The sequence below is a fragment of the Erpetoichthys calabaricus genome, chromosome 4, assembly GCF_900747795.2.
Source record: "Erpetoichthys calabaricus chromosome 4, fErpCal1.3, whole genome shotgun sequence".
NCBI classification, from domain to species: Eukaryota; Metazoa; Chordata; class Cladistia; order Polypteriformes; family Polypteridae; genus Erpetoichthys; species Erpetoichthys calabaricus.
The window spans coordinates 264,062,516-264,083,410 of record NC_041397.2 but is presented as its reverse complement, the minus strand read 5'-3'; the positions used below and the strand labels follow the sequence as shown (position 1 = coordinate 264,083,410).

The 20,895-nt window shown below is 39.8% G+C and overlaps 1 protein-coding gene across 3 annotated transcripts in view; it reads right to left on the bottom strand.

The window, feature by feature from the left end:
• LOC114650841 (immunoglobulin superfamily member 3-like) overlaps nt 1-20,895 on the bottom strand; it is a 92,995-nt gene that overhangs the window by 17,037 nt on the left and 55,063 nt on the right. For all 3 annotated transcript variants that reach the window (XM_051926057.1, XM_028800731.2, XM_028800730.2), the window contains one exon: nt 7,325-7,714. In XM_051926057.1, the coding sequence (XP_051782017.1) occupies nt 7,325-7,714 (390 nt within the window). The remainder of the gene's footprint in view (nt 1-7,324; nt 7,715-20,895) is intronic.

The window sequence follows — 20,895 nt, the reverse complement described above, 5'->3', positions numbered from 1 at the left end:
GGTTACTGCAATGTTTTACTCTCTGGCTTTTCAAATGTTTCTGTCTACATCCTGCAATTAATTCTAAACACTCATGTGACTATTATAATTTGAACTAGGGGGCTTCGCCCCCTGCTCACTTTGCTCGCCAACCCCCCTGCCTGTGCTACGAGACAGCAACTTCGCGTCTCTGCCGCTCACAAACAACAAAACTTTTAATTCTCGTGGATAGGCATCTTCATTGGAAAGAAACACTACTTTTCTCTGATGGCAACACGAATTAGACGATCTACAAGTCTCCGACTTAAAGTTTAAAGCCAAACAATATCTACATACTTCTGTCATATCACCTATGTCCATATATTCAATCTCTTATCGCTTTTACCTTTTCGGCAATATCGCATTGAATTTTGATTCCGTGTTTGGAATTACATCGTGACAACGCAACATATTAATGCCCGTGAGTGAATATCGTTTCTTTCTCTCTACACAAACTGTGTCTGACAATAGCATTCACACAAATGACAAATGATTGAACCGTTTGCATGGTTGTAAATGTTTTAGATGTGAGCAGGACTTTTCCAAATCTCTTTGCATAAAGTCTTGTCTCACGGGGCTTGAAATTTTCTCTTATGGGATTTCACTTTCACCAACAACCAATCTTTTAATTCTCACGGAAACGCCTCTTCATTGGGAAGAAACAATACATTTCCCTGATGGCAACACGAATTAAATGATCTACAAGTCTCCGACTTAAAGTTTAAATCCGAACAATTTATTCGATCTCTTTTCGCTCTTCCATTATTTCACCGAGTAATAATTTCCGTTTGAATTTTCGTACTTGCATTATCTCTAACCTGCTCTGCCTGTGTATTGCGCCAACATTTTTGAATTCTTTACGACGTTCTACCTTGTCATCTACTCTTTGTCTTTTATTTCTGGCCCCGGGCGTGGTTAAATCTCTTGGCACAAAGTCTCGTCTTGCGGGACGTGAAAGTGTCTCTCTGAAAAAGATCACGTCTCGTTGCAGGATGAAAAGTCTTGTCTCCCACGATTTTTTTATTATAACAGAGAAATTTTAAATTAAAAATATTTAGCCTCTTTTTTAAAATCTCTGTATTGGCTAATGTTTAGGTTTAGAGATAGTTTCTAGGTTTCTTATAAAAAGAAGTTGCGCACTCCCATTAGTATTCTGTTGTGGGTCAAACAATAAAATATCAGTAACAACAGTGAATACAGTTAAGGTCCAGCCATGGAGAATACGATCAGTTACAAATATGTATGTCTTGAGTTGACAATAAATTAATGTCTGAATACAAAATCTGCAAACAAAAACTACAACATCTTATATGAGTGGCCAGCATCACGCAGAAAAGACACTTTTCATAACACATGCACACTTAGATGCTATGTGTTAAAAACTAAGACAAGCTACTTAATTATACGGATTATAGTAATTGCATGCTGTAAGCCGTAATTGTGTGCTGTAACCCAATTTTCTACCCTACCCCAACCTGTGCTTCATCTCCAGAGTAGGTCATTTCAAGTATAAAGCACTGTTCCCCCTGCAACATGAATTCTGTCGGTATCACAGTATCAGCAATCTCCATCACTTTCTGTCACACTCTTCCGAGACAAAAGAAAGCACTATCAGTTGTGGGGACTCCTATTTTTAGTTTTTCCTCTGAAGGTTTTCTTCCCTCTTTATCAAATCTTCTCGAGGCTTGTCAGAGAACACCCTTCGTTTCCTTGATGGACTGGCTGCTGCAAGCATCTAACCCTGGCCAGATTATGAAGTACCCTCAAAGAGCTGCCTTCCCACCGTACCTGTAAAGGACTGTCAGTTGTCTGTAACAATGTTTTCTTGCAAACCTAGTAACAGGCACTGAACAATTTATCAGGTCTACTGATGTTATACATATTTTAATACATTTTAAAAAATCATTTCGAGAGGACCCCAGGCAATTTATATTTTCAGTCTTTCAGGAAATCCAAAAAGTAAATTAGGGGGTCTCAGTGCCCCATAATTCATACCTTAGCTTCACCCCTTATATTTTACAAATCTTATTAAAGTAAGTACTCCACGGCATGTTTGAGGATCTCAAGTCAAAGGCTTTCTTTAAGCTCTCCTGGGATACTTTAAAGTACTGTAAGGGCAGAAGCTTTAGGCACATGGCACCCAATATTTCAAGTGCTCTACATACCACTGTAAACGATGCTCCACTAGCATAGCAGATTCTTGTTTGAGCTGCTAGTGTGCTCTCCATAATGTATTAATGACTAGTTTTCTGTCTAGACCATCATCAAGACGGCCTTATTCACATGCTCCACTGACGCTGCTCCCTGGTAGTAAATTGCTGAAAATGGGCTGGTTTAAGCTACTTTGTTAACTTTAAATAGGCCCCTTGAAGGTGAGTGGGCCCTGTAATGGACTTGAGGACTGCCCCAGGAACGGTTTTCGTCTTGCACCAAATACCACTGTAGTAGTCTTAGCTCTGAATTGGACTGGGAACATAAATTGATTTTTTATACTTTAAACTATATGCAGAACACTACCCAGTTAGTTAGGGAACTAGAATATGGAAGGAGGAAGCAAGACTGCATCACATGAGAAAATCTTTCAGCTCTCTAAAGAGCAAGGAAGTGGAACTGTTACAATGTTTAGCCCAAGCTGATAAGAAATATGTTAACTCTCTTGTTATTGAAATGATGGCTAAAGTAGATACACAGTAACTTGGTCACAGAGTCATTGGGATTTAACACTTAAAACTAAACCTAGAATACAATGAAAAACATCAATATCCGAAAGACTGAAAAATCAGGATTAGTTTTAGATATTCTCAGACTAGTGCAGAAGAATACATAATGAGGAAGTATTTGTTAATTCTAATACAACACATGTATCTAACATTTCATTTTTGTGTTGATAAAACAGTATTTATCAACACCATGTTCAGTAACCTTTGTACAGGAACAGGCTGAAGGTAGAAGCAGAACTGGGCAGCCAGTAAGTAGCTCACACTTTATATTCACTTTTTTTGTTAAAGTAAAGGTTTTTTTTTTCTCCTGCTTTATCTGGATTCACAGTAACTGTATACTTTTAGGAAATATATTGAAAGACCTTTATCACTCCATATCAAAACACAACACTGTCTTTAAATTAAAATAAATAAATAAAAAGCATTGAGTATATATAGAAAAATTTAAAACACCGATCCACACAAAAAACTTTCAATGATCTCTTATTAAAATTCTCAAATGCAATATTAAATAAATAGTTGGTGTCTAGTAAGAGTTCAATACTAAATTTAAGATAAAGAAACGGTGGTCTTTCAACATATACCAATTCCTGGAGGTGGTATGCCAAGAAAAAAGGTTGATATTGTGTGGTATTTGATGACATATTGATTAACAGTCTGTTTTACTTAATCATTTACTTTGAATAATCAGTCTTCTATTGTCCACAATCATACTTTGGTGCTGCTGTTAGCAGAAACCATAATCCAGGGTCATGTCCTGCTTTGCAGCATTGGGTTCATATTAATTGTGGGGTCCTTGACTAGGTGGTAAATCATTTTGGGTGCCTTGACTTCAAAAAGTTTGGAAACTCTGCTCTAGTGTACAACATATTAGAATAATGTTGTAGGATCCTGGGACAGAATGAAGGAAATATCCCGAAACAACTGTGGACTATTCAATTGACAATGGGATTCTTGGATGCAATTTTCTCTTGACCGGATCTGCCAGAAGTAAGAGTTTGCATTTCTGAGAAATTACCTCCACAGAGTTTTATCAAATTTAGATAGACTTAAATGATGAGGACTGATATCTCTCTCACCTATGAGACACCCTTGTCAGTGCCATAAAAGACCCTTAACAGGTTTACTCTTTCTCATATCGGTATTAGACAGCATTCTGCTGCAGTAGTTAATGTGCACTACCTCAGAGACATTTGTGTGAATTTTGCTTTGTTTGCTTCAGACTACATTTTATATCCCAAATAAATGCTTGTTGATTAGCTGGTGATTCCAAGCTGTCCCTGTGTGAGTGTCAACATGACTGAGTGCATGAGTGGATCTTGTAATGCAATGCAACCCTGTCCTCAATTGGTTCCTGTGTTACATCTGATGCTAATATAAACTGTCAGAAACATGCCCAACATTAATCCCTTTCTTGAACTCACCGTTTCTGTATATGATCATAAAAAGTGGCAGCCTGCTCAGACATCATTGATCAATGATCTAGTCCTTGACAGAGGACATTCATTTCTATCCACATAACATCAAAGCCAGAAATCAACAATCAGTGAAAGGTAGGGGGAAAACTAGCATTCCCAGAGTAGACACACATAAACTCCACACAGGAGTAACACCAGCTAAGAGTCCATTTGAGATGTAAGGAGTTTCGAGATGGCAAAGTTGCTTGCTAATTTACTATGGTACTGAGAACCCATGGTTCTTGAGGCTGATACTCCAAAAAGTTTGTTTTTTCTTATTTGACTCTATTGCAACTTTTCTGTTTTTGATTCTCCACTACTGCTGCTGTAAATCCACATCCTAAAATGATGTTTAATGTTATCTCTATACACTATTCAGAGTGGGTGATTGGTGGAACAGTAGGGCTTGTGCAGCTGCCTCATGGTACTGGTTTTCTAGGTTCAAGCACGTGCCAGCTGTTATTATTTGTTTAGAGATTACATGTCCTTCCCTCTATTTATGTTGGTTATTGTCTCATATCTGTAAAGATGAACAGATTAGGGAATTCAACAGTCCCAAACTAGACCATTCGCATATGAGTTAGTACCAGTTGCAAACAGATCATGACATGGAGTAGGCAGGTTCCATAATATTGAGCTTTTAATTCCTTATAATTCCAAAAATATCAATTTCCAAGTTTATCTACTTTAAGCTGAGCATTTTAAAATACCATGTGATGTGCACTGAGAAGGGCACTTTTCAGTACTAAATAATTTACCTACAGCTAGAGTGACAGTCACCCGTGAGAATGAGGTAGACTAGGAGCAAAAACATAATCAAAAGCAATTCTAAGAAAAACAAAAACACAATAATAGCAACAAAAAATGAAATATCTCCTATTGACTTTAAGAGATGCAACACTATGAGACATTTAGATAGAGTACAAAAGGCACAGATCTATCCTCCAATATCTATCCCATTAAGTTCAGTATGGAATGGCTGGTTGGAGGCAAAGAGCACATGATATTTTCAGATGAGAAATCTGAAATCAAATTGGATAATACAGTAAGAAATGCTCTGCGGTGGGTTGGTGCCCTGCCTGGGATTTATTCCTGCCTTGTGCCCTGTGTTGACAGGGATTGGCTCCAGCACACCCCAGTGACCCTGTGTTGGGATATAGCAGGTTGGAAAATGACTGACTGACTGAGTAAGAGATACTGAAGGCATTGAGAACTTGCAGCACCTTATGGTATTAGGCCTTACCTTCTATAGCATAACAAGCCATATTGTAAACATTTGCACTATTTCATACAGTCAGTTTGTATGTAGTAGGTTGTTCTTTATCCATATTTTTTTTCTTTTTCTATTTCACTTCATTTTCATACCAGTTAACCTGATGCATGTCACTGTGGCAAAATGCAGAGTCAGATTGATAAGGTCACTCCATCCTCATCAACTTCTTGCTACCTCCCCAGGGGAACACCCAGACATTTCCAGGCCAGTTGAAAAGTATAATCAATTCTGTGTATCCTGGTTCTGTCCCTGGGTCTTTCCTAAGTGACACATCCCATAGGTATCACAGGTGGTGCAGTGGTAGTGCTGCTGCTTTGCAGTAAGGAGACTGTGGAAGATTGTGGGTTCGCATCCCGGTTCCTCCCTGTGTGGATAGCGCTTTGAGTACTGAGAAAAGTGCTATATAAATGTAATGAATTATTATTATTATCCCCAAACACCTTACCTAGTTTGTATTAATCCATAGTTTCAGTGGATCTATTTCTGGATCTTCTGCTATTGCAGAACTCCTCACCCCAACAAGGCAAGAGTGAACCCCACCACAATGAACAGCAATCATATATTATGACTTTGTATTTTCCAATATATATATACACACAGTGGCATGCAAATGTTTTGGCACCCTTGCTTAAAACATCTGTTACTGGGAATAGGTAAGCAAGCAGAAGATGAACTGATCACCAAAAGGCATAAAGTTAAAGATGACACATTTCTTTTCAGCATTTTATGCAAGATTAGTGTATTGTGTTTTTTTTCTTGTACAATTGTAGAGTAATAAAAGGAAAGAAGCATCATGCAAAAGTTTGAGATATTTGAGGTCTCAGATAACTTTTACCAAGGTCCGAGAACTTAATTAGCTTGTTAGGGTTATGGCTTGTTCACATTTTTCCATGCCATTGTACATAGCACTAAAATGCTAAAGGTTGTGTTTGTGTGTCATTCTATTATTTGTGAACCACTGGGGCTTGAGCCTTGTTGTTGGTCTTAATCAAAAACTTGTGACACAAAATGTATTGGTGGAAGTAAAAAATGTGGCTAGCAGCAAAGTTATCGGAATTTGTGACTTACTTACAGCAAACAGCTCGAGAAGGTCAAATGGAAATAGAAAAAGAAGAGCAGCAACATCTACTGAGCATGAAATAAATTGCAGATATTTGACAGGAAGAAGAATAACAGCAGCTCCTGCATCCAATGCATGTCAGGCATATGTGGCGTGTGAACCTGCTAGTTCTCATGAACTCCAGGGGCTGGAACCTTAGTCTTGGGAGGACTGAAGGTCCGCATGTTTCCTAGTTTAACTGAAAATGTCTTAAATGTCTATATTTCCTTGGCTACTCAGTTTATGTTTATGCACTGGTTATCCCTAAGAAAAAGTCAGTATGTTGTTTGAAATCCACCAAATATACTGTATATCTAACCATTCATTTCTTTCTCGTTAATCAATTACAGAGTTGTGAGGAACAAGGCAGGTACACATCCTAAAAGGAATGCCAGTTCGTTCTGGAAAAATCCATGTTCACACCCACACTCAGTCATGCATGACCAGTTTGGGGTCATCAGTTCACTAATGCACATGTGTCTGACATAAAAGTGAAAACTGGAACATCTGGAGAAAATCCAACATAAACATGGGAGGACATGCAAAATACACACATGTGGAGACCCAATTGTGAATAAAACTCGGGTCATCAGAGCGGTGCTGCTCCACCTAAAAACAGGTCAAATATTATAAAGCTTTACTTTAGGTCAGTCATAAAGGCAGAAAGAAAGCAGTGGAGTGAAGTGACATCTAGTAAAAATATCAGCATTTGTGGCATCTTATTTTATGAATAAATTAAACATAAAGGCACACTTACGTAAAGGAGTGATGACAATGGACTCCTCATTTGAAGATTTCTTTTCACCATCTTTAAATTCTGTGTCTTGCCCTGGTTTCATTTCTGTGACTTCGCACAAGTACTTTCCTTCATCCTCTTTTCCAACATGGAGCACTTTAAACCAATATTCATTGGTGCTTTTCTTGAAAACTTTTATCTCTCCACTCTTCTCCCTGGGTATATAAAGATCACTTATCTCTGGGACGCCTGTTGGACCAAAACCAGCCACCTTACTCGTGTCTTTTAACAACGATACCAAGAAATAGCGATGTGCAACTGCTTGGGCTTCTATGGTGCAGGACAGCTCTAGGCTTTCTCTTTCGATAAGATTTGTCTTTGTTGATGAAATCTTCGTGTTGAAAGTACTACCTGAAAGAAATTAAACATCGAGTTATGCTTTACTGCAGGACATTTCAGAGGCCATCTTTATTTGAATACTGCCAAGACAACAGTCACAAATACAACTTGAGAGAATCCAATTTGCTCCATTTACTCAAGAATGAATTACAAAAGATAATATATGATTACATCTTGCCTGAAGAAGGGGCCTGAGTTGCCTCGAAAGCTTGCATATTGTAATCTTTTTAGTTAGCCAATAAAAGGTTTCATTTTGCTTGACTTTTCACTACATTCATAATGGCTAAAACGGTACAACACCCTAGTACAAAAGAAAATATATAAAATAAAGAATCGAGATGGGATTCGAATTTTTGAAAGATATAACCTTGGCTTTTTAGGTTGCCTGACTAAGGGTCCAGATAAGAAACAACTTTTACGCCTGGAGGTTTACAATGAAGGGAATAAGGGCCTCAAGCAATAGCCCAGGGTATTTTATCAAAAACAAACTATTAAGTGACTTTATTACTCAAATCATTCAGCTTAGACACTTTGAAGGATTTATGCATAGAACTCTAAAACAAGCAAGAGATTAGATTACCAGGCAGGTTCTGACCTATGCCTATGCCTTCTGGCTAATGGTGTTTGATAACCAGCGGGGAGGTCAACATATGACTGCAAAGTGAAAAAGAAAGCAGAGCTACTGTTGTGTCTGTGACCTACACCCACTCTTGATCAAGAGTCCATTGTCAAGCTATGCTGTGGGGTAGAACACTTTCCCCAGAGCTTATCTGTCTGCATCCATCCATCTACAAACAATCCATTCATCCAATCTATCACACCAACAATGTGACAATCTATATATCTGTCACACATGTGTGACTAGGAGGCAGCTGAAGGGCTTAAAGACTAATGGTAACACATCTGCCCAGGGGGTGGCGGGGTGCACTAACACTCTAAGTCGCCTGCAGACCTTTCCTGGGAAATTCCACCAGGAACCACTGCCTCACTTCCGGTCCCGGCCTCGAGGATGACATCACTTCCAGTCCCGGCCATGAGGACGACATCACTTCCTCCGGACTTCCTATAAAGCCTCACTCTCTTCCTCTGGAATTCAGTTCTGTTTTGGACTCAGTCTTGTAAACTACTTTTGCTTACATTTCTCTAACTTTGCAACCAGGAACAGATTATCTGAAAGAAGTGTGTACATATATTTTGTTTCTGCATCATTAATGTTATATTTAAAATATAAATAGGTATCAAATTTTATCTGGATTTCTTCAAAGTTTCAAAAACTGTCTGCTTTAGGCCCCTTACCTGAGGGAACCTTACTGGCCACAATGGATGTTGAGGCACTTTACACTAACATCCCCCATGATGATGGCATATTGGCATGTGAAATGTACCTCAAACAACATGATTTACCCACAAAGTCAGTAATAGAAATGATAAAATTCACTCTGACACATAATCTATTCTCTTTTGGACAGGATTGCTACTTACAACAAATGGGGACTGCAATGGGATGTCGGTTTGCACCTCACTATGCAAATCTTTTTATGGCAAAATTGGAGGAAGATTTCATGTCAATGTGCATCGTAAAACCAATGTTGTATCTCCGTTACATAGATGACATCTTCATAATCTGGAATTCCAGTGAAAAGGACCTCCTCCATTTTCATAATGAATATAATTGTTTTCACCCCAACATAAAGCTGAAGCTGAATTACTCAAAAACAGAAGTCAGCTTCCTTGACACCACCGTTCAACTGAAAGACAACACCCTTGTAACTTCTATTTTTCACAAACCGACAGACAGACGGACCTACCTGAAAAATGATAGCTTCCACCCCAAGCATATAAGGCGCTCCATTATTTTCAGCCAAGCAATACGGTACAATCGTATTTGCTCAGACCCAACAGACCGGGATCAACAACTGCAGGAGCTCAGACAAGATTTCATCAAACAAGGTTACACCCCGAAAACAACAGACACTCAAATAAGAAGAGCTACTGCCATACCCAGAGACAACCTTCTGGAATATAAAAACAAAGACAACAAGGATCGCATCCCCCTTGTTGTCACCTACAACCCACATCTTGAAACACTTCGAAAAATTATAAAAGAACTTCAGCCAATACTAAACAATGACCAAACACTGAAAAATGTATTTCCTGAACCTCCCCTCCTGGCATACAGACAACCACCAAACCTTCAACAATTAATTGTCCGAGGCTCCCTAAGTGAACCAACAGAAAATGGCACATCTCCATGCCTACAGAAAAGATGCAAAACATGTGCCCACATCTATGATACAGACCGTATAGTTATACCACACTGCCGACTTGAACATCACATCAAGGGATCATTTTCCTGCAGATCATCTAATGTAGTCTACCTAATTTTCTGCATGAAATGTCCTGACACTGCACTCTATGTGGGAGAAACTGGACAAACACTCCGCCAGAGAATGAACTTACACAGGTTCCACATTAAACATGGCAACACAGATGTTCCTGTGGCGGCCCACTTCAACAGCCATGGACACTGTGGGAAGGACTTTAAAGTCACAGTGCTTATGGGCAACTTCAAAACACAGCAAGAGAGAAAAGAATGGGAAGTTAAACTCATGCTAAAATTTAATACTTTACAACATGGATTGAATAAAGACAAGAGTTTTATGGCCAGATATGAGGATTGTTTACATCTCTCAGAATGACAGACAACCTGTCTACAGACCCACATTGTTTTGAAAAAACTCATTACAAACTTCAAAAGACTTTGTTGGACAGTTATCTTATCCAGAGATCTTGACAATACATTGTTCTTTTCTCTCTTGCTAAATTAACCCTAGCCTGAATGAATCTATTAATTTTTTACATTCAAAATCTCTCATTTAAATTTTTACCAATGTTGTTTCTTGTCCTAGAGTGTGTATATAAACATAGGAAACTTCAGTTTCTGTATTACATCTTGCCTGAAGAAGGGGCCTGAGTTGCCTCGAAAGCTTGCATATTGTAATCTTTCTAGTTAGCCAATAAAAGGTGTCATTTTGCTTGGCTTTTCTCTACATTCATAATGGCTAACACGGTACAACACCCTAGTACTTCAAAGTTTCTAGATTCTAACTAAGTTACAAATACAAGCTTTTTTCTCAAAAATGTATGTTTTATCTAAAGTAAAATAAAATATGTTTACTTTAATCCTAAAGAGAGGTGACAGAATGGTCAATAATGCAGCCACATGGCTATGGTAACCAGGCGTTTCTTTCTGCTTAAGTCTTCATCTCCCTATTTCGGTGGATTCCTTACGAAATACTGTTAATTGTTGTTACTGTTAAATGTTAATTGTTGACTGTGAACTGGCCCTGCCTGTATGTGACTGAGTTTTAGTGTAAGTGTGTCCCACTAAACCCAGTTGGTTTAGTGCTGCTTGGATAGGCTTTGACTCCCCATAACAATGTCACAGAATGAAGAACTTCATAAAATGGATAAATGCAGAGTCCTAGAAAGGAAAACTATGTAAGACTGGCAACTTCCATAGATGCATAAATAACTGTCAACTGTGCCTTTTGATGCAAAACATTCAACACAAATCCAGGAGAAAAGCACAAGGCCACACAAGACCAGAGTTTTGGTCTCTCACAACTCCATACTAAATATATAAAAACATAACAGATTTGACAAGAGCATTCTATTTGGTCCAAAATAGCTTGTCACTTGATATTCATGCAACTTATGCAAAATATTAGTAGGTCAAAATTTCAAACTCCCTTAAGTATTACTATCTAACACATCTTACTATTTTTTATATGTATTTTTTGTTTCTCTGTGTGAAGAAAATTTTTCTAACATTGTGTGAAAATAACAATATTCCACCTTCCATCTGTACTCCTTGTTCTAGTTGTAGAACTCATTTTAGTAAGCAAAGACTAGCATTCACTGTACTAATTCTCTGCATAAATTAAAACACTTCAGATATGTTGGTCTTAAACTTCACTTTCATAAACTGAAAAGAATCCACTCCAGTTCTTTCTTACAGCTCATGTCCTACATTCCTGGAATCAGTCTAGTTGCTCTTCTTTGGACTTTCCATATCACAGGTTTGTATTTGTTTTATAATACAAAGACCTAAACTGCACATCATATTCCAGATGTAGCCTCACCAGTGTGCTGTATACTTTAAAAATAACCTTCCTAGGATTGTACATGACATAACGTTCTATATAACCGAACGTCCTGATGCCTTTTGTACGCTATTTGGATAGGGAATGATGAATCTACTGCGAATCCTAAGTCCATGTCATAAGATGTACTTTTTTTAGACTCCTGTCCCAAGTGTGTAATGATATCTAATACTGTTATTTCTTTTGTTTAACACTTTATATTTATTTCCAATAACTTTCTTCTTCCACATATCTGTCCATATCTGAATTCTGTCCAGGTTCATCTATAATAATTTCACTTCCAACAGGGCCTCTGCATCCCAGCTAGTTTAGTGTCCAACTCTTTAGATACAATCTTATCAAGATCATTAATCTAAATTAAAAAGAGCCACAGCCCCAACAATAAGTCTTGAGGGACTCCATATTTCATTATCATTTACATGTAGTTCTAGCAAAAGTACTGTACATAATCACAGTATCAGCCCTCCATATCTCCAGAAATGGCGCTTTCCTTCTGAACTTAGCATGCTTCACATTTCACACATCAATGGACTAAAGTGCTTGATTCAATTCTCCTGAGAAATGTTTTCCCTCCTCTAACATGTACACTCCCTTAAAACTCTTCGTGTTCATTCTTGTTTTGTGTATTCCCCTGGTAGCATTGGAGTGTATCAAAGGAACCAGTAAATCAGGTTTGTTCTGTTTTTCATTTTTCATATTGTGTATGGGTTCCTAACTATTAGCTGCAATGAATTATACAAAGGGGCAATATTCACTTGTTCTCACCCATTAGAGCGAGATAGCATACATTTTGCAAACAAAGTAATCAGCTTTCAAATCAGATTTCAGCAAAATTTAGATCAGAACATTGTCATTAGATCTTCTCAAGGATGTTCATGGCAGATACCAGTTCATGGGAGGGTGTTTGGAAATATCAGGGATTTGTCTGCAGATAAAATGTCTGACCCTCTGCCACTCCCAGTCTCCACTCCACCAACCAACAACCCATCAATTTCATAGAAGACCTGTGGAGAAGCTGCAGTGATCCTCTTAATGTCCCCAGCAGTCATCACTAAATAGGTGATAATTTTCATTCTTCACACAATCTGTTATGTATTACTGATTACTCTATACAGGAATTCAGTATTTAAACATAAGACCTTTTCAGCTACAGCAAATGTATGAGATGTCCTATAAGATAGATTGTCCTATCACACCATTTCCTTTATGCAACTGTTGTCTGTCTTTAAATAAATTGATCAGTAGACTCATTAGAAATTTTCATGCCCAGGCAGAGGGGCTATCCTATATTCTAACTTTTCTGGAAGAGTCAGTATAGCAGGTGGCATTTATTTTGGCACATCTAAATTAACATGTTGGGCTGAAGAATATGGTTGTTTTTAGAATAATCAAGAATAAGGAGAACAATTTACAAATGAGGGAGATCTTTGTCAACTACCAACTGAGCTGAGGCTGTTGATCTTTTTGTTTTGGGGTTAAGTGTTCAGCATATGTGGCACCATCACTGTAGTAGCCACCTGACCAGTCTCTTCATTGTCGCCATTGTTAACAAAGTAGACAATTTTAATAATTAAAACCGGAATCTAAAACTTTAATATCTGAATGATAGATTATATTTACAAATTACATGTGATTTATTGTATTTTCCAAACTTGATCATTTATTTGAACACTGAAACAGGAACGAACGGATTCCATTAATTTCAAAGTACACTCATTAGTAAGCATAACTTGCAAATCTTTGGGATGAAGGAGGAAAGCAGATTATTCACAGACATGGGGAGAATGGACATACATTTTGTGAATGGACATACACATATATTTTTTGAGAATAAACATGCACAATTTGAACTTTGGGCAATTCTCCTTATTTTGAACTATCCCCAGTATCCTCCTAAACTAGCATGAACGAACTTAATTCTAAGACAAATGTTCAAACAGGAATAATTTACAGGTTTACAAATATGTAAGGAACTTTCTGTGAACTGAAATAAATCTTACATCATTTGCTATTCCTGGCTTTCTGACAGTTAACAAGCGATGTTAAAAATGTGCACGTATCCTTTTAATTTCTTTTTGTAGGGTCCTTTTTTTAAATTAATTTAATCCAGCGATCACTGCTTCTTGGTTGCTTTTTGTTCTTCCATAATGGCCTAACACCAGAAGGACACTATCGTTCTTATTTCAGGATGAGCAATGTATAGGGTCACAGATTACTAAAGCAAATTGAGGACTAAATGACATATGTTAGAAGAGGGCAAACCATGAAAGGATTTAGAGGGGCTGAGTTACACAAAATCTGCTTAAGTTGGCAAATAAGTCACCTCAGACCCAGAATGCTTATAATTTAATTAGCAATAATGTTCAAAATATAACAGCTGTCAGATATACTATATTAATTTTTATGACTTCAGTTCATGTTAATTAATTCAGAAGAAGCAGATTTCACTGGGTGAAAAAAAAAATGCGAAAGGATAAAGCCTAATTTAAACAGCTCACATTTCTGCCTTATAAAAGGACACTTTGTTATTTAACAACATACATTGGGGTTTACCCCAGTGGACGAGAGGGTAGCCTCCCTCCGCCTACAGGTAGGGGGACAGGTCCTGAATGTTGTTTGTGCGTATGCGCCGAACAGCAGTTTGGAATACCCACCCTTGTTGAAGTCCCTGGAGGGGGTGCTAGAGGGCAAATCTACTGGGGACTCCCTCTTTCTGCTGGGAGACTTCAATGCTCACGTGGGCAATGACAGTGAGACCTGGAAGGGCATGATTGGGAGGAATGGCCCCCCTGATCTGAACCCGAGTTGTGTTTTGTTATTGGACTTCTGTGCTCGTCACGGATTGTCCATAATGAACACCATGTTCAAGCATAGGGGTGTTCATATGTGCACTTGGTACCAGGACACCCTAGACCTCAGCTGAATGATTGAGGTCGTGTCGTCGGACTTGCGGCCACATGTCTTGGACACTCGGGTGAAGAGAGGGGTGGAGCTGTCAACTGATCACCACCTGGTGGTGAGTTGTCTTTGATGGTGGGGGAGGATGCCTGGTAGGCCCAAACGTGTTGTGAGGGTCTGCTGGGAACGTCTGGCAGAGTTCCCTGTCAGAAGTAGTGTCAACTCCCACCTTCGACAGAACTTTGACCACATCCTGAGGGAGGTGGGGGACATTGAGTCCGAATGGGCCATGTTCCGTGCCTCTATTGTTGAGGCAGCTGACCGGAGCTGTGGCTGTAAGGTGGTCTGTGCCTGTCGTGGCAGCAATCCCCGAACCCGTTGGTGGACACCAGCGGTGAGGGATGCCGTCAAGCTGAAGAAGGAGTCCTACAGGACCCTTTTATCCTGTGGGACTCTGGAGGCAGCTAATAGGTACTGGCAGGCCAAGCGGAATGCAGCTTCGGTGGTTGCTGAGGCAAAAACTCGGGCGTGGGAGGAGTTTGGGGAGGCCATGGAGAACGACTTTTGGACGGTTTCGAGGAGATTCTGGTCCACCATCCGGCATCTCAGGAGGGGGAAGCAGTGCAGTGTCAACACTGTATATGGTGGGGACTGGGACTGAGGTCACCGAGGTGGTCAAAAAACTCCTTGGTGGCAGGGCCCCGGGGGTGGATGAGATACACTCGGAGTTCCTCAAGGCTCTGGATGTTGTAGGGCTGTCTTGGTTGACACGCCTCTGCAAAATCACATGGACATCAGGGACAGTGCCTCTGGATTGGCAGACCGGGGTGGTTGTCCCCCTCTTTAAGAAGGGGGACCGGAGAGTGTGTTCCAACTACAGAGGGATCACACTCCTCAGCCTCCCTGGAAAAGTCTATTCGGGGGTCCTGGAGAGGAGGGTCTGTCAGATAGTCGAAACTCAGATTCCGGAGGAACAGTGTGGTTTTCGTCCTGGTCATGGAACAGTGGACCAGCTATACACCCTTGGCAAGGTCCTGGAGGGTGCATGGGAGTTTGCCCAACCAATCTACATGTGTTTTGTGGACTTGGAAAAGGCATTCGACCATGTCCCTCAGGGAATCCTGTAGGGGGTACTCCGACAGTATGGGGTACTGGACCCCCAGATAAGAGCTGTTCAGTCCCGTACAGCCGGTGTCAGAGCTTGGTCCGCATTGCCTGCAGTAAGTCAAACCCTTTTCTGGTGAGAGTTGGACTCCGCCAGGGCTGCCCTTTGTCACCGATTCTGTTCATAACTTTTATGGACAAAATTTCTAGGCGCAGCCAGGGCGTTGAGGGGGTCAGGATTGGTGGACTCAGGATTGGGTCACTGCTTTTTGCAGATGATGTTGTCCTGTTTGCTTCATCAGGCCGTAATCTTCAGCTCTCTATGGATTGGTTTGCAGCCGAGTGTAAAGCGGCTGGGATGGGAATCAACACCTCAAAATCCGAGACCATGGTCCTCAGCCGGAAAAGGGTGGAGTGCCCTCTCAGGGTTGGGAGCGAGATCCTGCCCCAAGTGGAGGAGTTCAAGTATCTCGGGGTCTTGTTCATGAGTGAGGGAAGAATGGAGTGGGAGATCAACAGGCGGATCGGTGCGGCGTCCGCAGTGATGCGGGATCTGCATTGGTCTGTCGTGGTGAAAAAATAACTGAGCCGTAAGGCAAAGCTCTCAATTTACCAGTCGATCTACGCTCCTACCCTCACCTATGGTCATGAGCTATGGGTAGTGACCGAAAGAACGAGATCACGAATACAAGCGGCTGACATGAGTTTCCTCCGCAGGGTGTCTGGGCTTTTCCTTAAAGATAGCCACTGCTCCTCCGCATTGAGAGGAGTCAGATGAGGTGGCACGGGCATCTGATCAGGATGTTTCCCTGGTGAGGTGTTCCGGGCACGTCTAACAGGAAGGTGGCCCCGGGGAAGACCCAGGACACGCTGGAAGGACTATGTCTTTCGGCTGGCAAGGGAACGCCTCGTTGATTCCCCTGGAAGAGCTAGAAGATGTGGCCGGGGAGAGGGAAGTCTGGGCATCTCTGCTCAAGCTGCTGCCCCCGCGACCTGATCTCGGATAAGCGGAAGAGGATGGATGGATGGATGGACAACATACAAACTGGTAAATACAGTACTTTGACTAAGATGTGAAATATAAATTAGCAAGGACTTAAAAATTTCCTTGAACACGCAACACCTATATGCTAGACAATTCTCACATGTGCAGATATAATTAGTCCCCATCATTTTATATAAAATGTTGACAGCTGACAGCTTTTATATCTCACTTACTCTAAAAAAAGTTAACAACGTTTCTCTTTGCAAAGGAGATGACATCACAGAAAGGTCTTACTTCTTTGAAGTTTGGTTAATTATTAGATGAATTACTAATGGAAGATATACAGTGATGTATTATAATGAGCGAGTAGAAGAAAAACCTTCAGTTTATTTTCTTACATTCACAGAATAAAAATTTACAAAATTCTTTCATTGTCTTAGAATGTTGCTGCACCCTCCCTACTCGTTGTTAATGCCTGACCTACAGTTTGTAAAAGCAGCTTTATTCAGAAAAGCCTTGATCTCCACTTTGTTTTCACAGCTCCTTGCCCTGCTCATTATGATAAAAACACAACTTTCTGCATCAGATCTCCAAGTCTAAATATATTAATTTGAAAACTTCCAGTCCATAATATTTCTCTTTTTAAAAGTTTTGAATTTCAGCACCCCAACCAACTTGTTTAAATGTTAGCTATCATATTTCAACACTGGCGGCGATGGCAGGTACAATTATTATTTTTAATATGTCAAAAGGCACAGTGCATGCAAGGTGTGGATAACATGTTCCTAAAAGCACATGTAATGTGACTTTCAGTAGGCTACTATCAGTGAATAATTCACCATTGAGGTAAGGTTTAAATAAGCATTTGAACGCAAAGGTTTAAAACTGGAATGGGTGCAGTTCTTGAATTTAAATCACAACGCACAGCTACTAGTCATATCTTTCGAGATTATGTGTTGTTCACAGCTGCCCATGTTCAGTTTGTATGAAGTACAGTTTAATAATAATAATAATAATAAAAATAATGCATTTTATATATAGCACCTTTCCCAAGTTCAAGGTGCAAAGAAATAGCAGGATATATGTAACATTGGAAACAAATAATAACTGCTTAGAACACTAAAAATGGAGAAGTACATGATATGCAAAGCATTAAATAGAATAAAAGACAATAAACCAGAGTAAAATACCAAATTTAATACTAAAAGAAAAGACTAACAAATGACATCATTTGTGATATAACACACAGACAAAGTATATGGAGTATCTGGACAGAGAGAAAGACTGAAAGAGGAGGCAGAATGTCAGGTTAAGTTAAATGCCATCCTGAACAGGTGAGTTTTAAGTTGTTTATCTATTATATAAAAAAATCTTGGTTTGAGATGTGATCATCTCGGAGAGACACTTTGAAGTCCCGCGAGACTACTTGCATGTCACTCCCTACTTACAAACAATTTCTCGGAGACACTTTAACGTCCCGCGAGACAAGGAAATGAGACAAAAGAACAGCTGCTGTACAGGCTTTTAAATGATCGACGCACAGCGCGACATGCAGATCACGCAGCACGGCAGCAGCAGCAGAAAGACAGCAGCTGATCCGTCCGCTTCTCCTTAGCGTGTGTTCAGCCCCCCCCCCCCCTTCACAACGCGAGCGGCAGAGATGCAAAGTGGCGAGTGTGAGGAGCACACCGGAGGGGGGGTATGGGCGAGCGAAGCGAGTAGGGAGCAAAGCCCCCTAGTTTTTTTAAAAGAATGAAGATCAGTCAGCTGATCTAATTAAGTTCGGGAGGTCATTCCAAGGTCTGGGCGCTATACAGCTAAAGGCCCTGTCACCTACAGAGTGCAGGTTAGTGTGGGGCACAACAAGATTATAAAAATCAGAGGACCTTAGTAGGCGAAAAGGATCGTAGCGATGGAGAAGGTCACTGATCTAGTCTGGTGCGAGGCCATTAAAAGCTTTGTAGGTTAATAATAGAATTTTATATTCAGTCCTGTAAGACACAGGGAGCCAGTGGAGGCAAAGCAGGATGGGTGTTATGTGCTCGCTGTTGGTGGTCCATGCAAGGACTCTTGCAGTGGAGTTTTGAATCAATTGGAGCTGTGGTATAAGATTTGAAAGGGCACCTGCCAGTAGGGAGTTGCAATCGATGTGGGATGCGACAAAAGCACGGACAAGTTTCTCAGCATTAGAAAAGGAGAGAAATGAGCAAACACAGGATATGTTATGGAGGTGAAAGTAAGAAAGATTCTTAATGTGGTTTATGTGGGCAGAATAAGAAAGAGAGAAATCAAAAATGACAAGATTCCTTGCATCAGAAGAAGGTCTGATGAGATTGCTGTCAAGAGTAACTGAGAAGGAGCTCATTTTCTTAAGTTTGACATGAAACCTGTGATCACAGACACCGAGTTTATAGAAAAATACTCCATTAGTTTCTGACATTTGCTGGATTGGTCACTTTGTGAAATTTATTGTAGAGCTTAAACCAACATCCATATTATCTGATTCCCTGTTGGTGTTTCCCAGCTCCCCAGTCAGTTGACCATTAAAGAATTGACTTTACAACACATTTTCAAGACAAATGTGAGAGCGTCTATCTCTCCTCTCCTCTAAGTGAGAAAGTTATTTACATGGAGACTGTCCTCTTAGAATAATAACCAATCTGTCCAATCCATGTAAATAAATCTGCCACTTTAATCCCGCACATTTGTCATTTTCCCAGTTGTTAGGTTGAGACACTCAGATCGGCTGTGTGTGTGTTTTATGAGACTAATTCTGTTGTAATTTTTTGGCTATATTTTTTTGTACAGGCATTTATGCAGGGCAACTGAAAGGGTGAATGAAGGCTTTACAATTTTCTTTTTGACTACGGTTAAGTCTTTCAGAAAATCTAAATATAATTGTTAGGTGGTGGTGATAGACTTGATAGTTATGATGTTTTGAAGCTCAAAGTCAGACAGTCCTAGCTTACATGCAGGATGATGTGCCAAGAAGAAAATAAATAAAAGATCAGGATGTTAATCAAAGCTCCTCAGACTAAAAAAAATAGATTTTCTTAATAGTTTTTGCTTAGTCTTTGTGGATAAACTCTTGACAAAAAAGTACATACCTATAACAGCACAAAATGGTGGCTGTTGCTTAAAACTGTCATTGGTTTTGGTGACATGTACACAAGGAAAGCACTGAAAGATCATATGGGACTGAACCAAAATAATTATCATATGAACAGATGATGTTCACTATATACATTACTTAAACAATCAAGTAGTCCTGGAAACACTAACAGTTTCCCTCTAATACCCTGTGAATCTAACTTCAAAATGGCTTGAAAATCACATACAGTTCATATTTAGTAAACCTGCCAACAACCCAGGGAGGCTGTGCCAAATTACAAGACTCAAGAAATTATAGATGGCAACAGGAATACATTAAAGATGTGATGGCCTCAGCAAAGTTTACAGGGACTGAGCTCACCTGGGAGATTACACTATACAAGCCAAATAAATGACTCACTAGCCACTGCAATAGTAATTTAAACCCAAACATATCATTAACAGTCTCACCTTCTGATTTTTTATGAAAACTGTTTGCAATCTGCAAATTTTTCAGAGTTGTTCTTGGCCTTTTGCACTAACATGTATGTATTCCAGCCCAAATCATCTTCATATCACTCACTGAATGAGGAATGGGGCGATGGCCCTGTATCACCATAAAGACACTCGAAGCTCAACTCATATTCTTATAAGCTCTTATAGAACTAATGTCTCGATTCTTATAATGGGGACACATTTTTAGAACATAGAATGCCTGCTTGGGAAATTTCCACAGCAAGACTACTACTATAAATCGGTTGCATCCACATCGATGTTAAAAAGAAGAGATCAGAATGTCTGAAAACTGAAAAGTCATTTCCTTAATGAATGCCGTCACTAGTGGGATTACTGTCCAACTTTTTCTAGGAAATTTCCTATAATGGAGTTTGAAGTCCTCCAAACATTTGAACATGGTATACTCAATCTGGAGGTGGTCAGTTTTAGACCGT